Source organism: Cucurbita maxima, unplaced genomic scaffold, assembly GCF_002738345.1.
Source record: "Cucurbita maxima cultivar Rimu unplaced genomic scaffold, Cmax_1.0 Cma_Scf00022, whole genome shotgun sequence".
NCBI classification, from domain to species: domain Eukaryota; kingdom Viridiplantae; phylum Streptophyta; class Magnoliopsida; order Cucurbitales; family Cucurbitaceae; genus Cucurbita; species Cucurbita maxima.
The window spans coordinates 1,818,282-1,837,407 of record NW_019272038.1 but is presented as its reverse complement, the minus strand read 5'-3'; the positions used below and the strand labels follow the sequence as shown (position 1 = coordinate 1,837,407).

The following is a 19,126-nucleotide window of genomic DNA, read 5'->3' as shown; positions in this document are numbered from 1 at the left end:
TTAAAATAATGACAGTTTTTTCTGTAGCTCTCATTTAATTTTAATTTGACTTTGAATTTAATTTATTTTAAGGATATTAAAATTGATGAATTTTATTTTATAATTTCCGCAAGGGAAGAGAAAATATATATTTTTTATTATTATATAATAATAAAAATGAGTGGTATTCGTACTTGCAAAGTGTTGTTGAGGATGTGACAAAATTTTTAAGTGTAATTTTCAATTTATGGTTATAAATGTTTGAGAATAAAATAAATGGGTGGCCAATAAATATTCAACTGTTTGACCTTTTTATATTTTGTTTTTATTAATATCAAATAAATTGCATTAACCATGTATTGATATAATTGATATTTATTAATTAAAAAAAAGTTGTATCTAATATTTGTCTCGTTGTGATTTTTCAAGTTCTGATAAATTTTAAGGAAGCGTGTTTGGTCTGAGTTATAGAGTTAATGAAACTACAGTTTTTTTTTTGTGGGTTGTTTTTTTTTAATATTTAAAAAAATTGTCAAATTTTTAAGACTAGTGACGAAGCATAATAGATTTTTTATATTCATAAAGTTTCCCGTTTATTTTTATGGAGGAAAGATTAAGAGTGTACACGGGTTGAGTTGAGTTGGAAAAATCTTTTAGATCAACTTGAAATTTTGGATTGGGAATGTTAGTAACCTAGCCACCGAAAAATAGTTTCACAACCCGGTAATTTAATTGATTTTTTTTTTTTTAAGTTTAAGTTTAAGGATATTTTTATAACAAATAGGAATAAAATTTAGTATTTCAATTATTAAAAGGAAATTAAACCTTTTCAAAATCCACGTGGACATCTACCTAAAGTTGAGCATTTTATTTCATCTTAATTGAATTTAAAATTTTTAGAGTTAAAAATAAAATATATATATATATATATAATATTTAAAGAAATCTCGTAGAGACCTCTAATAAAGTTATTTTAATAATATACATAATTATTAAATGGAAATATATCTTATTTTTCTATTAAAAAAAAAGCTGGCGGGAACGAGATAATATTTGTTGTATTTTATAAATTAAAATATATAGTTTTTTAAAAATAATCCAGAAATTAACTTTTTGCCAATTATTTCGATTTTAAAAACAAATAATATTGACATTTATTTCACTTTACACGGCATAAATATTATATTTATTAATTTATTTTACACTTCGTTCCGAGAAACTAGGAGTAGGCTCTCCTCAAATTACTTGCATACCCTTCAAAGTGGTAATGATGATGCACCTAGAAGCAAATTTTAATAAATAAATAAACAAAATTTATATTTTTTATAATAAATAATTTCAAATGTATGTTTGACGGAAAAGTATAGACTTGTAGAACGAGAGCAATCTTGAATATAAGATAGCTAAAAAATGCTTAATTCTAAAGTTAAGCGTGTTTTGTTTTGAGAAACTCTATACTGAACGATCTCTGACAAAAATCTTTAATACGTGTGATTGAAAACAAAACATGTTGAAAAGACTTTATTTTGTCGTACATAAATGCTATAGATCACTTTTGTCGGGCTGATCTTGAACATCCTAAAATCACGTTCAAACAAAATCTTTTCGTTCTACAAAGTCTTTGTACCGTGTTTAACAATTCGAACAGTAAGTTGAAAAAATTATTCACATTGGTTGGTGAGGCATCAAAATCAGAAAGAAAAACTTCATTGTTCTTGGATGCCGAATATGAGAAGAAATGACGAAAAGCAATGCAGGTGCTTGAAAAGGAGCCCTTTGGTTCTCCAATGATACACATCCCATCTAGGATACTGTGCCCTTTCTAAAGCCAGCCACAATAATACCCCCATTAATCTCCGAGGATTAGCCATTTCTAAATAAATCAAACTCATCTATAGATTTCATTTATTCCGAGTCGACACGTTTTAAAATTGTGAGACTGACGATGATACATAACAGGCTAAAACGGACAATATTTGCTAGTATTGAACTTGAACTGTTAGAAATGGTATCAAAGCTAATTACGAGACGGTGCAGTACCGACCAGAGTAGTGCTAGACTCTCTCTATAATATTCGTGTTTTAAAATCGTGAGGCTAAAGACAAAACGTAATTGACCAAAACGGACAATATCGACTAACGTTGGGCTTGTGTTGTTACACTACATCTAATGGTCATTAATCGACAGACACGTTATGGTAGGCTGGTTGAATGGTTTTTTCCAACCTCAATAGGCTCAACTATTGAAAGACAGACGGTCAAGGTTCCGAAACCGTTCCGAGTAGAAAATGAGATGGGGGAGTCGAGGTTGACATAATTTAAAGTTATCTACAGACCAAAAGATGAAACATATACAAGGGCATTGCAAAAGACAAGACAGAACTGCAACTCTAATTAAATAACTAAACTACTCAACATAGCCTAATAGCACACAATGAATTCACCGAATTCTATATTTAAGAACAGTACCTCGTGCTCAAGACATGCCTTGGTCATTATTATGCCTCTGCTAAAAACAGCTCAGCAAGTTCTCCCGCTCCAGATCTGTGCACGGTTAGCAGAAAAAGGATAAGAAATGATATCAATTAAAGAACAGGACCAATAGGACCATGTTGGGGCAGACAATTTATAAGAGGGTGGTTTAAAAATTAATGGCGCAGCTCCGTTTCTCAGATTTCTATCAAATTTCTAGCAAATCATACTATGAAAAGTTTGAAACTGTTCATGATATTATAAGGCATGTGAAAGTGACCGACACTTCTTCTTCCAACAGGTCAGCAAAATAAAAGCATGTTTTAAAGGGGCCACTGAGTGTAGGCTGAATTGTACTGGTGGGTCGAAATGACCCACTGGTGTGTAAGAGTGCAGTGTCCTGACCTTTTGTTATGCCTGCCAAAACAGTCACAGCATCGGACAACCAACTACTCCACCGCCAGGGAAGATGATATCATACTTCAAAGCATTTGACATGGGTTTGGTTGAATTTGGAAGCGGAGGAGGCTTAAAGAACAAGAGACTTAAAGACTTCTGTATGAACACTATGAACACTAGCTTTAGATCTACCACGATATGTCAAAACGGTAGGCTTTTGGAAGTTGAACTTGCTGTGAGCGATTTAAAATGCTCTGAAGGAACAAAATCATGAGGCAAATTGGCCCTCTTCACAATTTTCCTCATGTTGTACTGCAGACTCTGTTGGACTAATTGCTTCACAGCTTTTTTCTCCACGCTCATGGCTTCCTCAGATTCTTCCATACAGATTTGGGCGTCGTAATTATGATTTGAAGAAGATGAAGTCCCAATAATGGGAGCAGACACAGCTGCACCATGATTCCCACCAAAACTTTCAGAGATTTGCTTCCCTTTATCATATCTCAAGAACTCCAAAATTCTGGATGCCCTCTTTTGAGCCAATGCGCTACCCAAGAGCGTTAATTCAAGAGAAGCAAATACAAGGCCTGCTTCTACCATTGTCTGTCTTTCACCATATAGCTTGTGTGCCATCACCATTAGAACGTAGGACGCCTTTTCTTGGCAGCCAGGTGAATCTGTCCAGTTTAAAACATCAACTAGTATTGGGAATGCGCCTGGAACAATGCTTATTGCTCTTCTACCTTCTGGGGTTGATACCACGTTGCTTAAAATTGAAAGGTTCCTTTCACTTACTTCCATGTCTCCCAAGCTGTTGAGAAGAAATGGGATTAAATCTGTTTCTAACATGATTGGGACATTTGATGCTGCAATTGACAGATTGAAAAGCGCCCTGAGAACATCCTGCCGTGCCTGATTGCTAATGTTATGGTCCTCGTTTTGTAGAGATTTTACTAAGAATGGAATCGCGCCAGACGACCCAATTACGAGCTTGTTCGAGTCCAGGGCGCTCAAGCCGAGGAAGTTAGCAATTATTGCCTCCGTAACCGATGAGTTTGAAGCACTCTCTGGTTTAATGAGCTTCAACATTTTGTGAATGACTCCAACTTTCACAATAGCTGCCTTGTTCCTGCAATGTTCATCACTAACTCGATTCAGAAACTAAGGTTAAACATATGGATTGTGATTTATAACAGGAAGAAAGAATCAAGAAGGTGCAAGGCAATGTAAATCACTAACTCGATTCAGAAACTAAGGTTAAACATATTGATTGCAATTTATAACAGAAAGCAAGAATCAAGAAGGTTCAAGGGTATTTTGCCCATTTCTGATTTTGGAACAATCAGAGGAGAAAAATTTGCAGAGCAGTACATTGGTTTTTACCAAATAGATTGTCTGTATGATTAGCCATTTTGATTTTGAAACGAAAGCGAAAAGCGGAAGAAATCCAGTCCAGAAATCACAAATCAGAAAAGACATTGACAGAAACAGGAGGAATAGAGAGATATATGGAATGAGTAAATCAACGAAGGCATGCATGCAGGAAACAGAGAAATCAAAACCTAAAGATAAAGAACTCACGGATTGTTTCCGATTCCAAGGTTTAGCAACGCGTAAAGCGCAGCGATCTGAGATTGTTCATCTTCCAAATCAAGCATCGCAACAAGAGGCGGAATGGCACCGAGAAGCGCAAGCGTTCCTCGTATAACCAAATCCTCCTTCGCCATAAGCCTCACATTACTCGCCGCTGCTTTTCGCTTCCCCAAATCCTCAACCTGCAAATCCTTCACCGTGAGTTTCAACTCCTCCAAGTCTTCCTCCTTCTTCCTCTTCTCCACTTCACTCTCCATCTCCACCGACTCCACTAAATTCAAAAGATCCGCAAGCTTCTCCGATCTTCCATTAACCACTTTCCGATTCCTCCGCTGCTTCTCCTCTTTCAAATCCTCAGTCCTCGACTCATCGTCCATGGTTTGATCCTTGTACCGCTGACGGTACCGAGAACTCTCACCGCAACTAACAGTATCGTAGATTCTCCGGCGAAATGCAGCTCCAGAAAACGCCGTACATAGTCGGAAATAACGAGTAGCTGCTTTGGTACCAGCGATACCGTCGACTGCGACTGAGCCGCCGCTGTTAGACTGACACTTGGCCATCACCCTGTAACTAATCGTAACAGCTTACTACATTGCAAAGCAAAAAACCAGAAGCTGAAGCCGACGGCGGTGGAGGAACAATCTAAAACAAGGGTTTTTTCAGTTCCGAAAATCCGATTTGGGTGGTTCAGAAGGGTGGTCTTGTTGCTGTTCTTCTTCTTCTTCGTCCTTGGAAATCCCGCACTCACTCAACTGAACGAAACAGAGTCTAATGATTTTCCTCTCTTTCCATTTTTAGTTTATTTATATAATAAGACTGAGATATATATATTTATTATTATTATTATTATTATTGTGGTTTGTTGGTACCCTGAAATAAAACGAAATTAAGAGAAATAATAATAATTTAATTAGCATATATATATATATATATATTTATTTATTTATTTTCTTGTGCTCATTTTAAGGGACCAAAAGTTATGAATGCGTTAACTATGAATCTAATGTCAATAAACGTTACTTCCACCGACTCGCAATCAATCTCTTACTTCTTGCTTAACTCATTGTTCGATAAACTAGTCACTGATTGATTTGATCAGACCCAAGACACGTGAGAGTCTAGTTTAAGGGGACAAAAAAAACAAATAAATAAAACAACACAGCCAATTCGAAAAACGCATCTTGCATCGCATGTCAGATATGTCGGATCCCACACCAGTTTGAAAGGGAACCAAAACATTTTTTATAAAGACGTGAAAACCTCATACGTGTTTTAAAAACCTCGAGAGGAAGTCATAAGTATGTGAAAATCTCTCATTAACAAAAACGTTTTAAAATTGTTGAGGAGAAGTCTGAACAAATACTACAATATCTATTAAACAAATATCTCAAACCCATTTGAAAAAACTAAAATAGTTTATTTATTTATTTATTTTTCCTATTTCATAATTTTTTATATTAAAAAAAATAAAAGAAATAGACTAATAATAATAACATTCACAAAATATTAATTAATACTAAATTATTATTAAAGAAAAAGAAAAATCGCCGGCGAGTATTGTTATCGGCGTCGTTCCCGTCCACCTCAATCAGCTCCCCAGCCAATGGGAGGGGGTCCCACGGGAACCATTTTATATTCCGTGGGACCGGGTTGGGTTACGTGGATGTACCTGATTGGAGGATGCAGAATATTTATCTTATAGGTGCGGAGTAGAGAATAGACTAGGGTTGGCTGTCAAAAGTATTTCCTTTTTTTTTTTTTATTTTTTTAATTATTTTTGGAAGACATCGAAAACGTGGATGGGACACCCCAATAACGAAGTTCGACTCATTATATAAATATATTTTAAATAATATTATTTTTAATATATTTATTTATTAAGGAGTTGAAACTAATCCACAAATATTTATTATTAACTTTTATCAATTCCTTCATTTATTTATTTATTACGAATATTCATTATATAAAAATATAATTTTAGAAATTCTCCACGTTTATCATGCACCAGTCTGATCTCACCATTAGCAGATATTATTTGTTTTGGTTCGTTATGTATCATTGTCAGACTTACAGTTTTAAAATGCACGTACTATGAAGAGAGTAGCCCTACTCCGACCAGTGCTTACATCATTCGGTAAAATGGCTATAACATCATTTATAATGGTTCAAACCCACAAGTAGAAAATCTCGTCTACTTTGGTCCATTACGTATCTTAGTCAACCTCATAGTTTTAAAACGTATTGGTTAATGAGAGATTTTTACACTCTTATACGAAATATTTTGTTTTCCTCTCCAACTGATGTGAGCCAAATTGTGAGACTGACACGATACATAATAAGTCAAAATTGACAATATCTGCTAGCGGTGAGCTTGGACTATATAGAAATTTCATTAAAATGTTAAACGAAAAGTCGATGTGGTAGAATTTCTCTACGTAAGCATTTTTAATTATCACCACATCTTTATAAGTAACTGATAAATATATTGTTCGTTGAACATTATAACAAATTTTTTATCATCTCTGTATAAATATTTTATTTTATTTTCTCCATTAAATTCACGTGACAAAAAGAAGTATATATTTTAAAAAAATAATATTCCATTATACATGAAATTGTTCCAAATGTTATTGATTTCCTACAAGAAAAAATAATATTGGCACGTGAATAAGTTGTTTTAATATTCCCACGTGTGTGTTAAAATAAAACATAATCTGTCATCAAGCCATTTTGGAACGACATGTCGGCATTGCCGTTTTTGTCTTGCATGTAAAATTTGTAACCGGCTTCTTTTTCTTTATTATAAGAAAACGACATTGCCACGTGGTAAAATATCATTGGCCCGACTATACTCTCAGGAACCGAAATTGACTTGTGAGGGTCGGTTATCCACCTTTATCTCAAAATAATAATAATAATAATCTATGGATATCTATTTAACCAACTTGGGAGGGTCGGTTATCCGTTGTCATTCGTCGTGTAAAACGGTCATGGGTACATAATTGGGTTGGACACTTCACACTTGAACTTGTGCCCACGAACATTGTATTGCAACTGCCTACTGTGTTGGCCAGTAGGCCGCTAGCCAAGGAAGAACCAAAGAAGAACAAACGGGTTTGGGTCAGGCTGACTTGGTTCTTCGCACATATAACCTATACCCAACCGAAACCAAATCGAGTCCTAATAAACCAATTCAACTCAACCCAACCCCAAATTCTATCTAACCCAACCTAATTCTCATACTTCGAGTTGGGTCGGTTCAGGTTCTCAAGTTCAATGTACACCCCTAATTGTTAGACCTTGTGTTTTAATCGTTTGAACTTCTTGATTGGTTGTCATTAATTTCATTCATATTGTTATATTATGAATACTTTTAATATGTTGACCACGATTAATTATTGTATTAGCACGTAAAATGTCTGGTTCAAGCTATTGCACTATATATATATATATGAATAAATCAGAAGCGGGTGAACTTTTGTAGCTATCATACGTTATTAATATTTTTTAACCTATGATAATGAATATTATTCGAGTCACATCACCACGAGTGTGTCAATGTTAATTGAAATTAAATACGTGAAGTTAATTGATTGAGACCATGTTTATTGTTGACTCGTTGATTCAATGACATATATTGACCCGAAAAATTAATATCAAATTATTTGAATCGAGCGATTATAGTTAGTTTATTAGATGTTTATTTATTCGTACGTGTCATTTTCATGGAAAATAAAAAATGAAAATTAATTGGCACATGACGTGTCAGAAAAAGAAAAAGAAAAAAAGAAATAAAAATGATGACATGTGTTCTTTAGTGCAAATTGACTTCAATAATACACGCTTTAGATATAACGTGCATACGACTCGTTTAAGTCTTTATACGATGAACTTACTTTTTAATTATTTATATAATTATAATTAGTCGATTACATTTTTTTTATTATTTAATTTGTTAAAAAGTTAGGAACCCACCTCGAAGCTCACTCCGAACGAGAAAGAGATTCTCGTTTAGATGGGGAATGGAAGAGGGAGTGGACAATATTTTTTACTCGTTAGATAAATGAGGTCGGGGACGAGATTATATTTCTCGTTTCCATCTTCGACTCTGTTTAATATAAATATATTTTCAACACATTGTAATTGTAATATTAAAATTTAAATTTTTAGAAATTATGTTTACCGACCATTATTGATTTATTATTATGATATTTTTTTATAAATTTTTAAATAGAGATTATATTGAAAAATGAAAATTTTAAAATAATTATTTTTTAAAAAGTAATCATAAACCGTTTAAAAAATTACACGTGGTAAACCTGATTAGCAAAAATAAAATGGAGAATTTTCTCGGGATAGAGAATGAAAAAACCAAGGTAGACATCAAGAACACCGAATTGTCTGACAACCAATCGTTTTATCAAAACTACGAGCAGTAAGAAAAACCAAGCTTTGAATTTAAATGTATCATCATTTACACGAGTATTTGTTAGAACAATAAATGAAACGGTCGAGAATAAACTAGGTAGCTTATTAATGACACTAATAAAAAAAAAAAAAAAAAAAAAAAAAAAAGGTCCAAAACCACTAATCCCTCATCTTCTTAACCTAGCTTCAAGCCTCCACACATCCTCCTNAAAAAAAAAAAAAAAAAAAAAAAAAAAAAAAAAAAAAAAAAAAAAAAAAAAAAAAAAAAAAAAAAAAAAAAAAAAAAAAAAAAAAAAAAAAAAAAAAATATATATATATATATATATTTTGGGGTAAAATTGAAAATTAACCTCCAACATTTGAGATGCGAGATTAGGAGGGAAAGACGCCAATATTGAATATTGAATATTGAAATTTGAAGAAAGAAACGGCGTCGTACGCAAATACAGAATGGAACGGCGTCGTTTTGAAAAAGGTTAAACACACTTCACCCTTCGTCTATCACCGTCATAGAGCAATGTTTTAGGGAAGGGTCTTAGCCGAGAGCTCTCAAACCCTGTGTCTGAGTGCTCCACCACCGCCTTCTTCATCTTCTTCGTTGACCTGCACGCTTCCTCTCTTCATCTCTCCCAGCCTCTAAATCTACTGTGTTCTTCATCTAGATCCGCCATTAAACCCTTTCAATTCTCAATTTCAAGCTCAGATCTGTTCACCCACTTCCTTTCTTTGCTTAAATCACTTCATTTCTAGGGTTCTTACTCGATTCTTTCTCTTCTACCCTTTTTCCGCTACCAATCTTCCAGATCTATCAAGATTCCTGTACTCCGGCGCCGGTTTTCCTCCGCCAATCTTCCGTTTCTGAGATCTCGAGCTCTGTTCGCGACCTTTTTCTCACTTAGGGCTTCTTCCGCTTTCTTTTCTTTCTTGGTCAAGTTGACCTTGGAGGAATGTCGATTTTACCCAAAGGCGATTCGATTCAAATCCGTGAGGTCTGGGACGCCAATTTAGAAGAGGAGTTTGCGCTTATCCGTGAAATTGTTGATGAGTTTAATTACATAGCCATGGACACTGAGTTCCCCGGCGTTGTGCTTCGACCGCTTGGTGCTTTCAAGAATATCAACGACTACAACTACCAAACTCTCAAGAGTAATGTTGATACGTTGAAGTTGATTCAATTGGGTCTTACGTTTTCTGATGAGAATGGAAATCTTCCAACTTGTGGAACGGATAAGTTTTGTATTTGGCAGTTCAATTTCCGTGAGTTCAATACTATTAATGATATTTTTGCTAGTGATTCCATTGAACTTCTGCGCCAGTGTGGTATTGATTTTCAGAAGAACAACGAAGAGGGTATCGATGTTAATCGATTTGGTGAGCTTCTAATGTCTTCTGGGGTTGTGTTGAACAATGATGTTATCTGGGTTACGTTCCACAGTGGGTATGATTTTGGTTACTTGCTGAAATTGCTGACTTGCCGAGCCTTACCCGAAACACAGGCCGGGTTTTTTGAGCTCATCAAGATCTATTTTCCAGTGCTCTATGATATCAAGCATTTGATGAAGTTCTGCAACAGTTTACATGGTGGGTTGAACAAACTTGCAGAATTACTAGAAGTGGAGAGGATTGGAGTTTGTCATCAAGCAGGATCAGATAGTCTGCTTACTGCTTGTACTTTTAGGAAGTTGAGGGGCACCTTTTTCAATGGTTCTACGCAGAAATACGCAGGTGTTTTATATGGTCTCGGTGTCGAAGATGAATAGCGTACTACTAGAACTAATTGAAGAGAATTACCAAGTATTTGTAGAAGTGTGAGTCTGTTAGTTACTTTTGTACAATTTGGCTAAAGCATTGATGATTGTAACTATTTCCCGCTTTCCTGCTCTGTAATAGAAACCTTCGACTGTTTTTTGCAGCTTGTGGTTTCTTGTAAATTATGGCAGTTTAGTGTTTCAATAAAATCTTAATGACGTTTCTTTGTTGAGTCTTCACCTGTTTCCATTGTTGAATTAGACTTGAATCTGATAGGATCCATCAGGCTGTCATAATAGACACAATTTTGGTTTCTGGGTTTGATTGATCTGTTCTTGATTGTCTTGTAGTAGAACATTTGCAGACTGTTCATCCATGTGTTTTGAGGTATCCTTGTAGCTAATGTTTCTGATTGCTGGTATTGTTGCAGAGTTTAGAGGTATGCTGTTCCTTACCTTGTCTTATAGCCGCATGAAATAACATTGGTTCATTTTCTTTTTGGACTTTATTCAGGCATGAAACCAAGACGAAGCTCGGGCTCGGAGAATTTACAGGGTGTCGATTAATCTGTAGGTGTTACCACCAACAGGGCTGACCCATGTTATCAATGCATAGCTAGATCGAATCCTCAGCACATCGGGTTAGGCATCCTTTAATCTGTAGTTTGAAATTTTCCATTCATAGCCACATCTGATGAGATTCATTTCATTTTCTGCAATTCTGAAGAGACATGGAACCTTGTTTTAGTTGCATATACTCAATAATGTTAATCAGTTTTGAGATCTGAGAAAATATACATCCAAACCTGTTCATACTTGTTCTATCTGATATTTACTGACAACCTGAGCCTAAGCAGCTAGTTAATTGACCTGAAAAGGGCTACTGAAAAGGTCTTGATTCGTTGTTCAATCTCTTGTTACCTGCAATTCTGAGGTGTAATAGATGTTTAATTTTACCTTCCCAAAAGGGATTTGGATTTGGATCTGATATTGTGTATGTTATTGGTAATTGTTGTTGGATCCACATTTTATGGTGATATTATTATGGCATGTTGGGTGGCTTCCTATCCTGAAAATAATTGTACCTAATCCTTTGTTAGAGGGAGAGAGACAGGCCCTGGAATGGGTTGCACATGCTTATGCGCATTAATCATATGTCCATAGAATACGATTTGAAGAACAGCATTTATATCCATTGATCTCCAGGAATTTTCACGTAGATCGGCAGCCTAGGCAGATCTAACATGTTTTCATATACACGAGATGATTTAGAAAGAGATAAAAGGCGGCATGACACGAGGCACGAGATGTAAAAGCCCAAGTCTACCGCTGGTAGATATTGTCCGCTACGTATTATTGCTGGTCTCATGGTTATAAAACGCGTCAACTAGGGAGGGGTTTCCACACCCTTATATGTTCTGTCCCTCTCTCCAACCAATGTGGGATTTCACGATCCACCCCTACGAGACCTAACATCCTCATTAGCACATTGCTCGGTGCCTTGCTCCGATGCCATTTATAACAATCCAAGCTAACCACTAGGAAATATTGTTTGTTATGAAGCCTCACAGTTTAAAACGTGTCTACTAGAGAGAGATTTCTACACCCTTATAAGGAATGTTTCGTTCCCAGTTTAAAACATGTGTACTAGGGAGAGATTTCTACACCTTTATCAGGAATGTTTCGTTCCCCTCTCCAACCGATGTGGGATCTCACACGAGATCATGAAAAAAAGAAATTACTTCAAATAGAATGCAGTTTGGGATCGAGAATCTGTTTCCCTTCAAATTGATCATGTTCTCATTCGAGAGCCAAAGATTCATTGTCCACTGATACCTGGTTCCTCCCGTCAAACAAGTCAAACGAGCATTACCATTTGAATTACTTTGAAATAATCTTACTTTAGGGTTTTATTTATTTTTTCTTGAAGAAATAAAATATTGTCTAAAAAAAAGTAAAAAACTCGTGATTTTCAAACAGTTATTATTAACTTTATTGGCATGGTTGATTTAAAGTTCCCACTTTTGTTTAAAATTTAAATTCATTTACTTTTTTACTTTTACTTTATACCTTAATGAATAATATTTGGGTAATAAATTATGTATTTAGAGTAATTATTATGAATTTATGACTACAAAATATACTAATTACCATTATAAAAAATATATGAATCTACCCTTCAAAATTTTCATTAAATAATAAATATAAAAAATTCAATATGGGATTGGTGGATCGACATGAATTATGGGCTGGACTTATCATGAAGCCCATAATTAATGTGTACAAAGCCCAATCACATTTATGGGCTTTAAGCTTTGGATATAACAATTATATATATATATATATATATATATATATATATATATTTTCAAATATTAAAAAATAATTGTCACGTTGCCATCAAGCTGTCTCCCTCGCAATTTATAAAATAATTTTAAGGCCACACAAAATTTTAAATAATTTATGAAAAAAAATTATTTATATATATATATATATATATATATATATATATATATATTTAAATTGGATCATTAATCATTTAAAAAAGAACTACAATCTTTTGGGGCCAACGTCTTTGTTGTCACGTTTACACACCGATTGGTATCAAGTTCTGATATAATTTGTAACAATTCAAGCCCACTACTAAAAGATATAATCCGTTTTAGCCCGTTATATATCGCTGTTAGTTTTAGAATGCGTTTGTTGATAAGAGATTTCTACCCCTTTATAAAAAAATGTTTTGTTATTATGTATTAAGTGGGAATAAAAATAAAATAATTTGAAAAAGAGAGAAAAAGACAAAATTGATGAAACGATGAAACGATGGCGTTTAGAATGTAAACGTACAATCATTCCCTTTCATTCCTCATCCCGACGAGAGGAAGCAAATTTTAGGGAGGGTGTAAGCCGAGCTTTGTGTGCTCCGTTGCCTCTCCTTCCTAAACCTACACGCTTCTTCTTCTTCTTCTTCTTCTTCTTCGTCTTCTTCTTCTTCTTCGGCGAAGCTCAAAAATCACTACTTCCCTGCTTCAAGATCTCTCTGTACCACCATTCAATTTTAGGTTTTCAAGGTCAGATCCGCTTCCCAGTCTCGGGGGTTTCCCCCTTTCGCTCAATCGATTTTTCATCTTCTAGGGTTCTATCTTCACTCGGGATTTCTCCTTATTGCTTCACTCACGCCTTCTCTTCTCCGAGATCCTTTAGATCTAAGGAGATTTTCCGTAACCTCCTTGTTCTGCGGTGGTGGTATTTCTGGACGGCCCGCCTAGGTTTCTAGGGCCTTTTCCCGATTTTTTGTTTTTATTTTCGATTACGGTGGGTTCTTCTGTTTTACCATTTTGTTGGTTCGGTTGATATTCGAGGTATGTCCATATTGCCGAAAGGTGAGTCGATTCATATCCGTGAGGTGTGGAACCATAACGTGGAGGAAGAGTTCGCTCTAATGCGTGAAATTGTCGACCAATTTAATTACATCGCGATGGATACTGAGTTCCCCGGCGTGGTGGTTCGCCCTGTGGGTGCTTTTAAGAATATCAACGATTATAACTATCAAACCCTCAAAGATAATGTCGACACGTTGAAGTTGATTCAGTTGGGTCTTACGTTTTCTGATGAGAATGGGAATCTCCCAACTTGTGGAACAGATAAGTTTTGCATTTGGCAGTTCAATTTCAGGGAGTTCAACATTAGTAACGATATTTTCGCTAGTGATTCCATTGAGCTTTTGCGCCAGTGTGGTATTGATTTTCAGAAGAACAATGAAGAGGGTATTGATGTCAATCACTTCGGTGAGCTTCTAATGTCATCTGGGATTGTTTTGAACGATAATGTTTACTGGGTGACCTTTCACAGTGGGTATGATTTTGGGTACTTGCTGAAATTGTTGACTTGCCGAAGCCTACCAGGGACGCAGGCTGCATTCTTTGATTTGATCAATATGTATTTCCCAATGGTTTATGACATCAAGCATTTGATGAAGTTTTGCAACAGTTTCCATGGTGGGCTGAACAAGCTTGCAGAGTTATTAGAAGTGGAAAGGATTGGAGTTTGCCATCAAGCGGGATCGGATAGCCTCCTTACTGCCTGTACTTTCAGGAAGTTGAGGGATACTTTTTTCAATGGGTCTACTCAGAAATACGCCGGTGTTTTATATGGTCTGGGCGTTGAAACTGGCCAGACTACTAATTAAAACACTTCCCCCAAGTACTTGTAGCACTGTGACATTGGTTAAAGCATTGATGGTTGTAACTGTTTTTCTTGTAAATTATGGCAGATGGCAGTTAGTATTTCAATAAAACCTTAATGACGTTCTTTGAGTTAGTTAACTTGTTTTGTTTGCTATTGTGCTATATGTTCCTTTTCAATTCTCTTAAACTTTTATTCCTAATAGATAGATGGATCGATGGATACTTTAGTGGTGGAAATAGAGAGAAATGTATGGTTTGGTGTTCTGATTTTGAAGATTCAATTTTCTTCACCTGGCCTGTTAGGTGTTAGGTTGTCTTGCAAGAACTTTTTATGTTCTTTCTATAACTGTATGTATCTCAGTATTGAAAGTTTTATGGAGAGTGAGATCCCATGGAGCATTCCGACGCTCTGTCCATATGTGTTTTGGAGGCTTCCCTGTAGCTATTTAAGCAGAGTTTAGAGGTAAACAGTTATTTACCTTTGTCTTATCTTACAGAATCATATACATTGGTTATATTATCTTTATTTCATGTATTTGTGCATGATATTAAGAGGTTGTTGCTCGTAAAATGAGGATGAATGGAATGGTAAAGGGATTTCGAGATTTACCCTGTTATTTTTCATCAGGTATCTCAAGTTTCATTTTTTCTAATCAGGGTGTTTGTTTATCTGTAATTGTTATGCAATTGACATGGTAGACCTATGAATTGTTCAGGCCAATGATGCATATGCTCGAGCTGCACCTCCAGTGCCTAGCTATACTATATCTGTCAAGGCTTCATCTCATTTCAAGGCATTTTATATAATAGTTCAAGTCTTGAAAGAAGAAAGAAACGAAGATATTGACTGGTTTTATGGCCTCGTGATAGATTGGACAAAAGTTGAACAAAATCTTATGGTAAGCGACCTTCATGTGAGGGCCTTTCCCCGTTGTCATCTGCTCGAATTGAGGAAGCTTCGAATTATTCTGTTTAGTATACTAGTTACACTTTCCTAGATATGCTGGTATGAGTTAATCAATTCTTTCCATACTGCATCTTGAGATATGGTACTCAGGGGGGGAGGTAATGGGAGTCATACTTCCAGAAGAATAGGAATCATTACCATTCAAGGAGGAGGATATATCGATCATTCAATGAATTTATGAACAACCTTACTTGAATAGGATCTGTTCTATAGGTTGTTCTACTGTGTCCTAAAGTTAAATGAATGTATGCAGTGATTGAGCTTTCCTTGCTAACAAATCTCATTTGTTATTAGTGGGAGCTGGCGAATTGCACGATTTAGGCACACAAGTCTGAACCGTTGAATGTTCGACAGACTATAAGCACAGACCCCTCTGCAGGTAAAGCAAGTCGATTCTCGTAACAATAACAGTGTCACAAGAACTCTGCTACTTGTTTTCGATTGATTGTGTTGAGTCTTAGAATGTTCTCTTTAATATTGTTAACTAACAAGGGATTTGGTATTTTTTTATGGATGCTTTTGGTCATATTCATAGCTGTTAATTGCACGCATTAGGCGCACAAGTCCAAACTGTTGAACATTTGACTGACCATAAGCACAGACCCCTCTGCAGGTAAAGCAAGTCGATTCTCATAACGATAGCAGCGTCACAAGAACGCTGCTACTTGTTGTCGATTGATTGTATTGAGTCTTAGAATCCTCTCTTTTAATGTCAACTAACAAGGGATTTGGTTTGTGATGGATGCTTTTGGTCATATTCATAGCTGTTTCAAAAGGCATACAAATGGGTAGCACATGCATATGCCCACACCAATTATATGGCTCTGCCCACATAATAATTGTTGGAAAAAGTATTTGAGCTATCTTCTTTATTGCCTTCACAACCCAAATCAGCATCATTATTCAACAGTTTTGCATCTAAATATTGCTATGCGCGGACAGCCCGTGCAGTTCAACAATGCTTATGCTTTAGAATCTTTTCCAATCCCTTCTTTTTCTTGTCAAAAGTGTTCCTAAGATAGCTTCAAAGCTCGTATATCGACCCAGATTTTAAATTGATTGTAGGTTTTTTTTCGGGTTATTTTAGTCGACACAAATCATTGTTTCGATATGATTATGTCCAAATCATGGGCCCCGAATGGTCTGTTTTATTGTATCTCTTGTTAATAAGAAAAGACGAGGCTCGACATGTTGGCCTATAGCGCTCTTTTTTATACGGTTATTCAAAAGATTTTAAGGTTTTAGACCGAATATTTTTAGGAGTATAAATTGATTTTAGACCGAATATTTTTTATTTACTTCGGATATATTTAAAAAAAATTTAAATTATTAATTTTTTGGTGGAAAAAAAAAAAGAGAATATATTTACTTTGGCTATTGATTTACTCTTTATAATATACTAACTTTTGATTAAAAAAGAGATTAGTGGAAATCTGGTAAAGAGATTTGGTTAAACTTGATTAGACAAGTAAATGACACAAATTTAGAATCATTATAATTGTTTTTATTTTTTTAATCAACCAATTAGAGCAATATATATATATATATATATATATTATTCATTAATTCCTTCATTTCCCAACCAAAAAATAATTATTATTCTTCTTTTATTAGGGCTCATTTCTTAATGTTCATATGATTTTAATTAATTAATTAATTAAATGACTAACTATATTTTTTAATGCAAGTTTTAGAAAAATTAAAAATTGAAAATTTAGGAGAATTAAAAGAATGTAAATTTGATTAAGTTAAATTAATAAAAAGATAATTATAATAAATAATATATATATATATATATATATAGAGAGAGAGAGAGAGAGAGAGAGAGAGAGAGAGAGGCTCCTTATGAGGCTCCCCCTTTTAGTTGTCGGCCATTTGTCGCAGATAATTTTCCTTTAATTTAATTAATACCCATTTATATTATTATCTCTCATTAAAAAATAAAAATAAAAACAAAACATTATCCAAACACGTTTCAATTTGAATTTTAAGAACTAGGATGAATGTACCACGTTTTGCAAAATTATAATGTGGTTGGACTTAAATCCCTAACGTTCAAAAAATTATGAACGAACCGAAATCACATACAGAGGCCAATTATGATGATAGAACGACTAAGAAAGATTTACCGAATGAAACTTCTTATCTATACAAAAAAAATTTCCTAACTCAGTCATAAGAGTTTTATTATTAAGTATGTTTTGCTTTGGGTAATTCTACGATACATGTGAATAAGAACATGACACGTAACCATCATATTAATGTATTGTATTGTATTATATTCACTTGCATAGGTACCCACGAAAATCAAATACCCTTAGAGAGGGACACTAGAAGAAGCTAAGAGCGCCCTTGTTTGGTGGGCACATTTTGTGTAGGGTAGGGTCTCTATGCCCCCTAATGTGTAGGACAATTTAAGCAAGGAAGCGTGATGACTTAGCTCAATCCCATGCATTTGTGGGGTACCTTAACCAAAGTATCTATGTCTATTACTCTCCTAATTACTCTAGTTAATGCAACTATTTTTCCTCCAAACCCACCGCGGCTCGATATTATCCTCTTTGGGTGTTTTCTTAGAAGTTTTTAAAACGCGTCTACTATGGAGAGATTTCCACACCCTTATAAGAAATGTTCCGTTTTCCTCTCTAATTGATGTGGAATCTCACAGTCCACTCCATTTCGAGACCCAACGTCTTTGCTGCCACTCGTTCCTCTCTCAGATCAATGTGGGATCTCACATCACTTCAATATGCATTTACATCATAAAAGTAATGCTTCGTTCTGAGCTTTCCTTCAAAGTTTTTAAAACGTGTCTATTAGGGAGAGATTTCCACACCCTTATAAGGAATGCTCCGTTCTCCTCTCCAACCGATATGGAATCTCACAGTCAACTCCCCTTCGAACCCCAGTGTCCTAGTTGCCACTCGTTCCTCTCTCAATTTGATATGGGATCTCACATCATAAAAGCAACAAAGATTTGATTCGCCCAGTAAAGTTGTAAATACTCGACCAATTGAACTATACTCAAAAGATGCTCGTGACAACTAATAAGGAATAAATATCGATTATTGTACAAATATATTCCCTTTTTTACTTATAAGATGCAAAAAAAAGACATAAATGTAGTTGACATTAAATAAATAATGAAGGGGAATGAATCTAAAAGATGGGTTCAAATCAAAATACAATCTTTTTTGCTATTACAAGTGAAAACCATGAAGTGGGAGATGTCTTTGTCCTTTTACTTGTACTATTTCCATTCCAAAAAAAAAACCCTTTTTTTCTTCATCCTCTAATTTCATAATATATTCCTTTCCTCTCCCCAAAAAAAAAAAAAAAAAAAAAAAAAAA

The 19,126-nt window shown here is 34.9% G+C and overlaps 3 protein-coding genes across 5 annotated transcripts; 2 read left to right on the top strand and 1 right to left on the bottom strand.

Annotated features, from left to right (window-relative positions):
• Positions 1-2,171: 2,171 nt before the first annotated feature.
• On the bottom strand, positions 2,172-5,225 carry LOC111496192 (U-box domain-containing protein 12-like). Of its 3 annotated transcripts, none has more exons than XR_002720427.1 (3): positions 4,431-5,225; positions 2,856-3,978; positions 2,172-2,522 (listed from the first exon to the last, which is right to left on the bottom strand). XR_002720427.1 is itself a non-coding variant. In XM_023146550.1 (3 exons), exons 1-2 carry the CDS (start codon positions 5,003-5,005, stop codon positions 3,051-3,053), a joined length of 1,503 nt encoding a protein of 500 aa, XP_023002318.1. In that variant the 5' UTR covers positions 5,006-5,225; the 3' UTR covers positions 2,172-2,522; positions 3,042-3,050. The 3 variants fall into 3 exon arrangements, 2 of the variants coding, with proteins under 2 accessions (XP_023002318.1, XP_023002317.1); XM_023146550.1 differs by having other exon boundaries at positions 3,042-3,978; XM_023146549.1 differs by lacking the exon at positions 2,172-2,522 and having other exon boundaries at positions 2,619-3,978.
• A 4,138-nt stretch (positions 5,226-9,363) lies between these two features.
• Positions 9,364-10,858, top strand: LOC111496297 (probable CCR4-associated factor 1 homolog 7). Its single transcript, XM_023146700.1, has one exon. The coding sequence runs from the start codon at positions 9,821-9,823 to the stop codon at positions 10,631-10,633; it is 813 nt and encodes a 270-aa protein (XP_023002468.1). The 5' UTR covers positions 9,364-9,820; the 3' UTR covers positions 10,634-10,858.
• Positions 10,859-13,497: 2,639 nt separating this feature from the next.
• On the top strand, positions 13,498-14,970 carry LOC111496296 (probable CCR4-associated factor 1 homolog 7). Its single transcript, XM_023146698.1, has one exon. It carries the CDS (start codon positions 13,986-13,988, stop codon positions 14,808-14,810), a length of 825 nt encoding a protein of 274 aa, XP_023002466.1. The 5' UTR covers positions 13,498-13,985; the 3' UTR covers positions 14,811-14,970.
• Positions 14,971-19,126: the final 4,156 nt, after the last annotated feature.

Coding starts and splice junctions, on each gene's coding strand:
- LOC111496297 (XM_023146700.1), top strand. CDS start 9,821: ATGTCGATTTTACCCAAAGGCGATTCGATTCAAATCCGTGAGGTCTGG.
- LOC111496192 (XM_023146550.1), bottom strand. CDS start 5,005: ATGGCCAAGTGTCAGTCTAACAGCGGCGGCTCAGTCGCAGTCGACGGT. Junction 3,979..4,430: donor CTTGGAATCGGAAACAATCC/GTGAGTTCTTTA, acceptor TGAACATTGCAG/GAACAAGGCAGCTATTGTGA.
- LOC111496296 (XM_023146698.1), top strand. CDS start 13,986: ATGTCCATATTGCCGAAAGGTGAGTCGATTCATATCCGTGAGGTGTGG.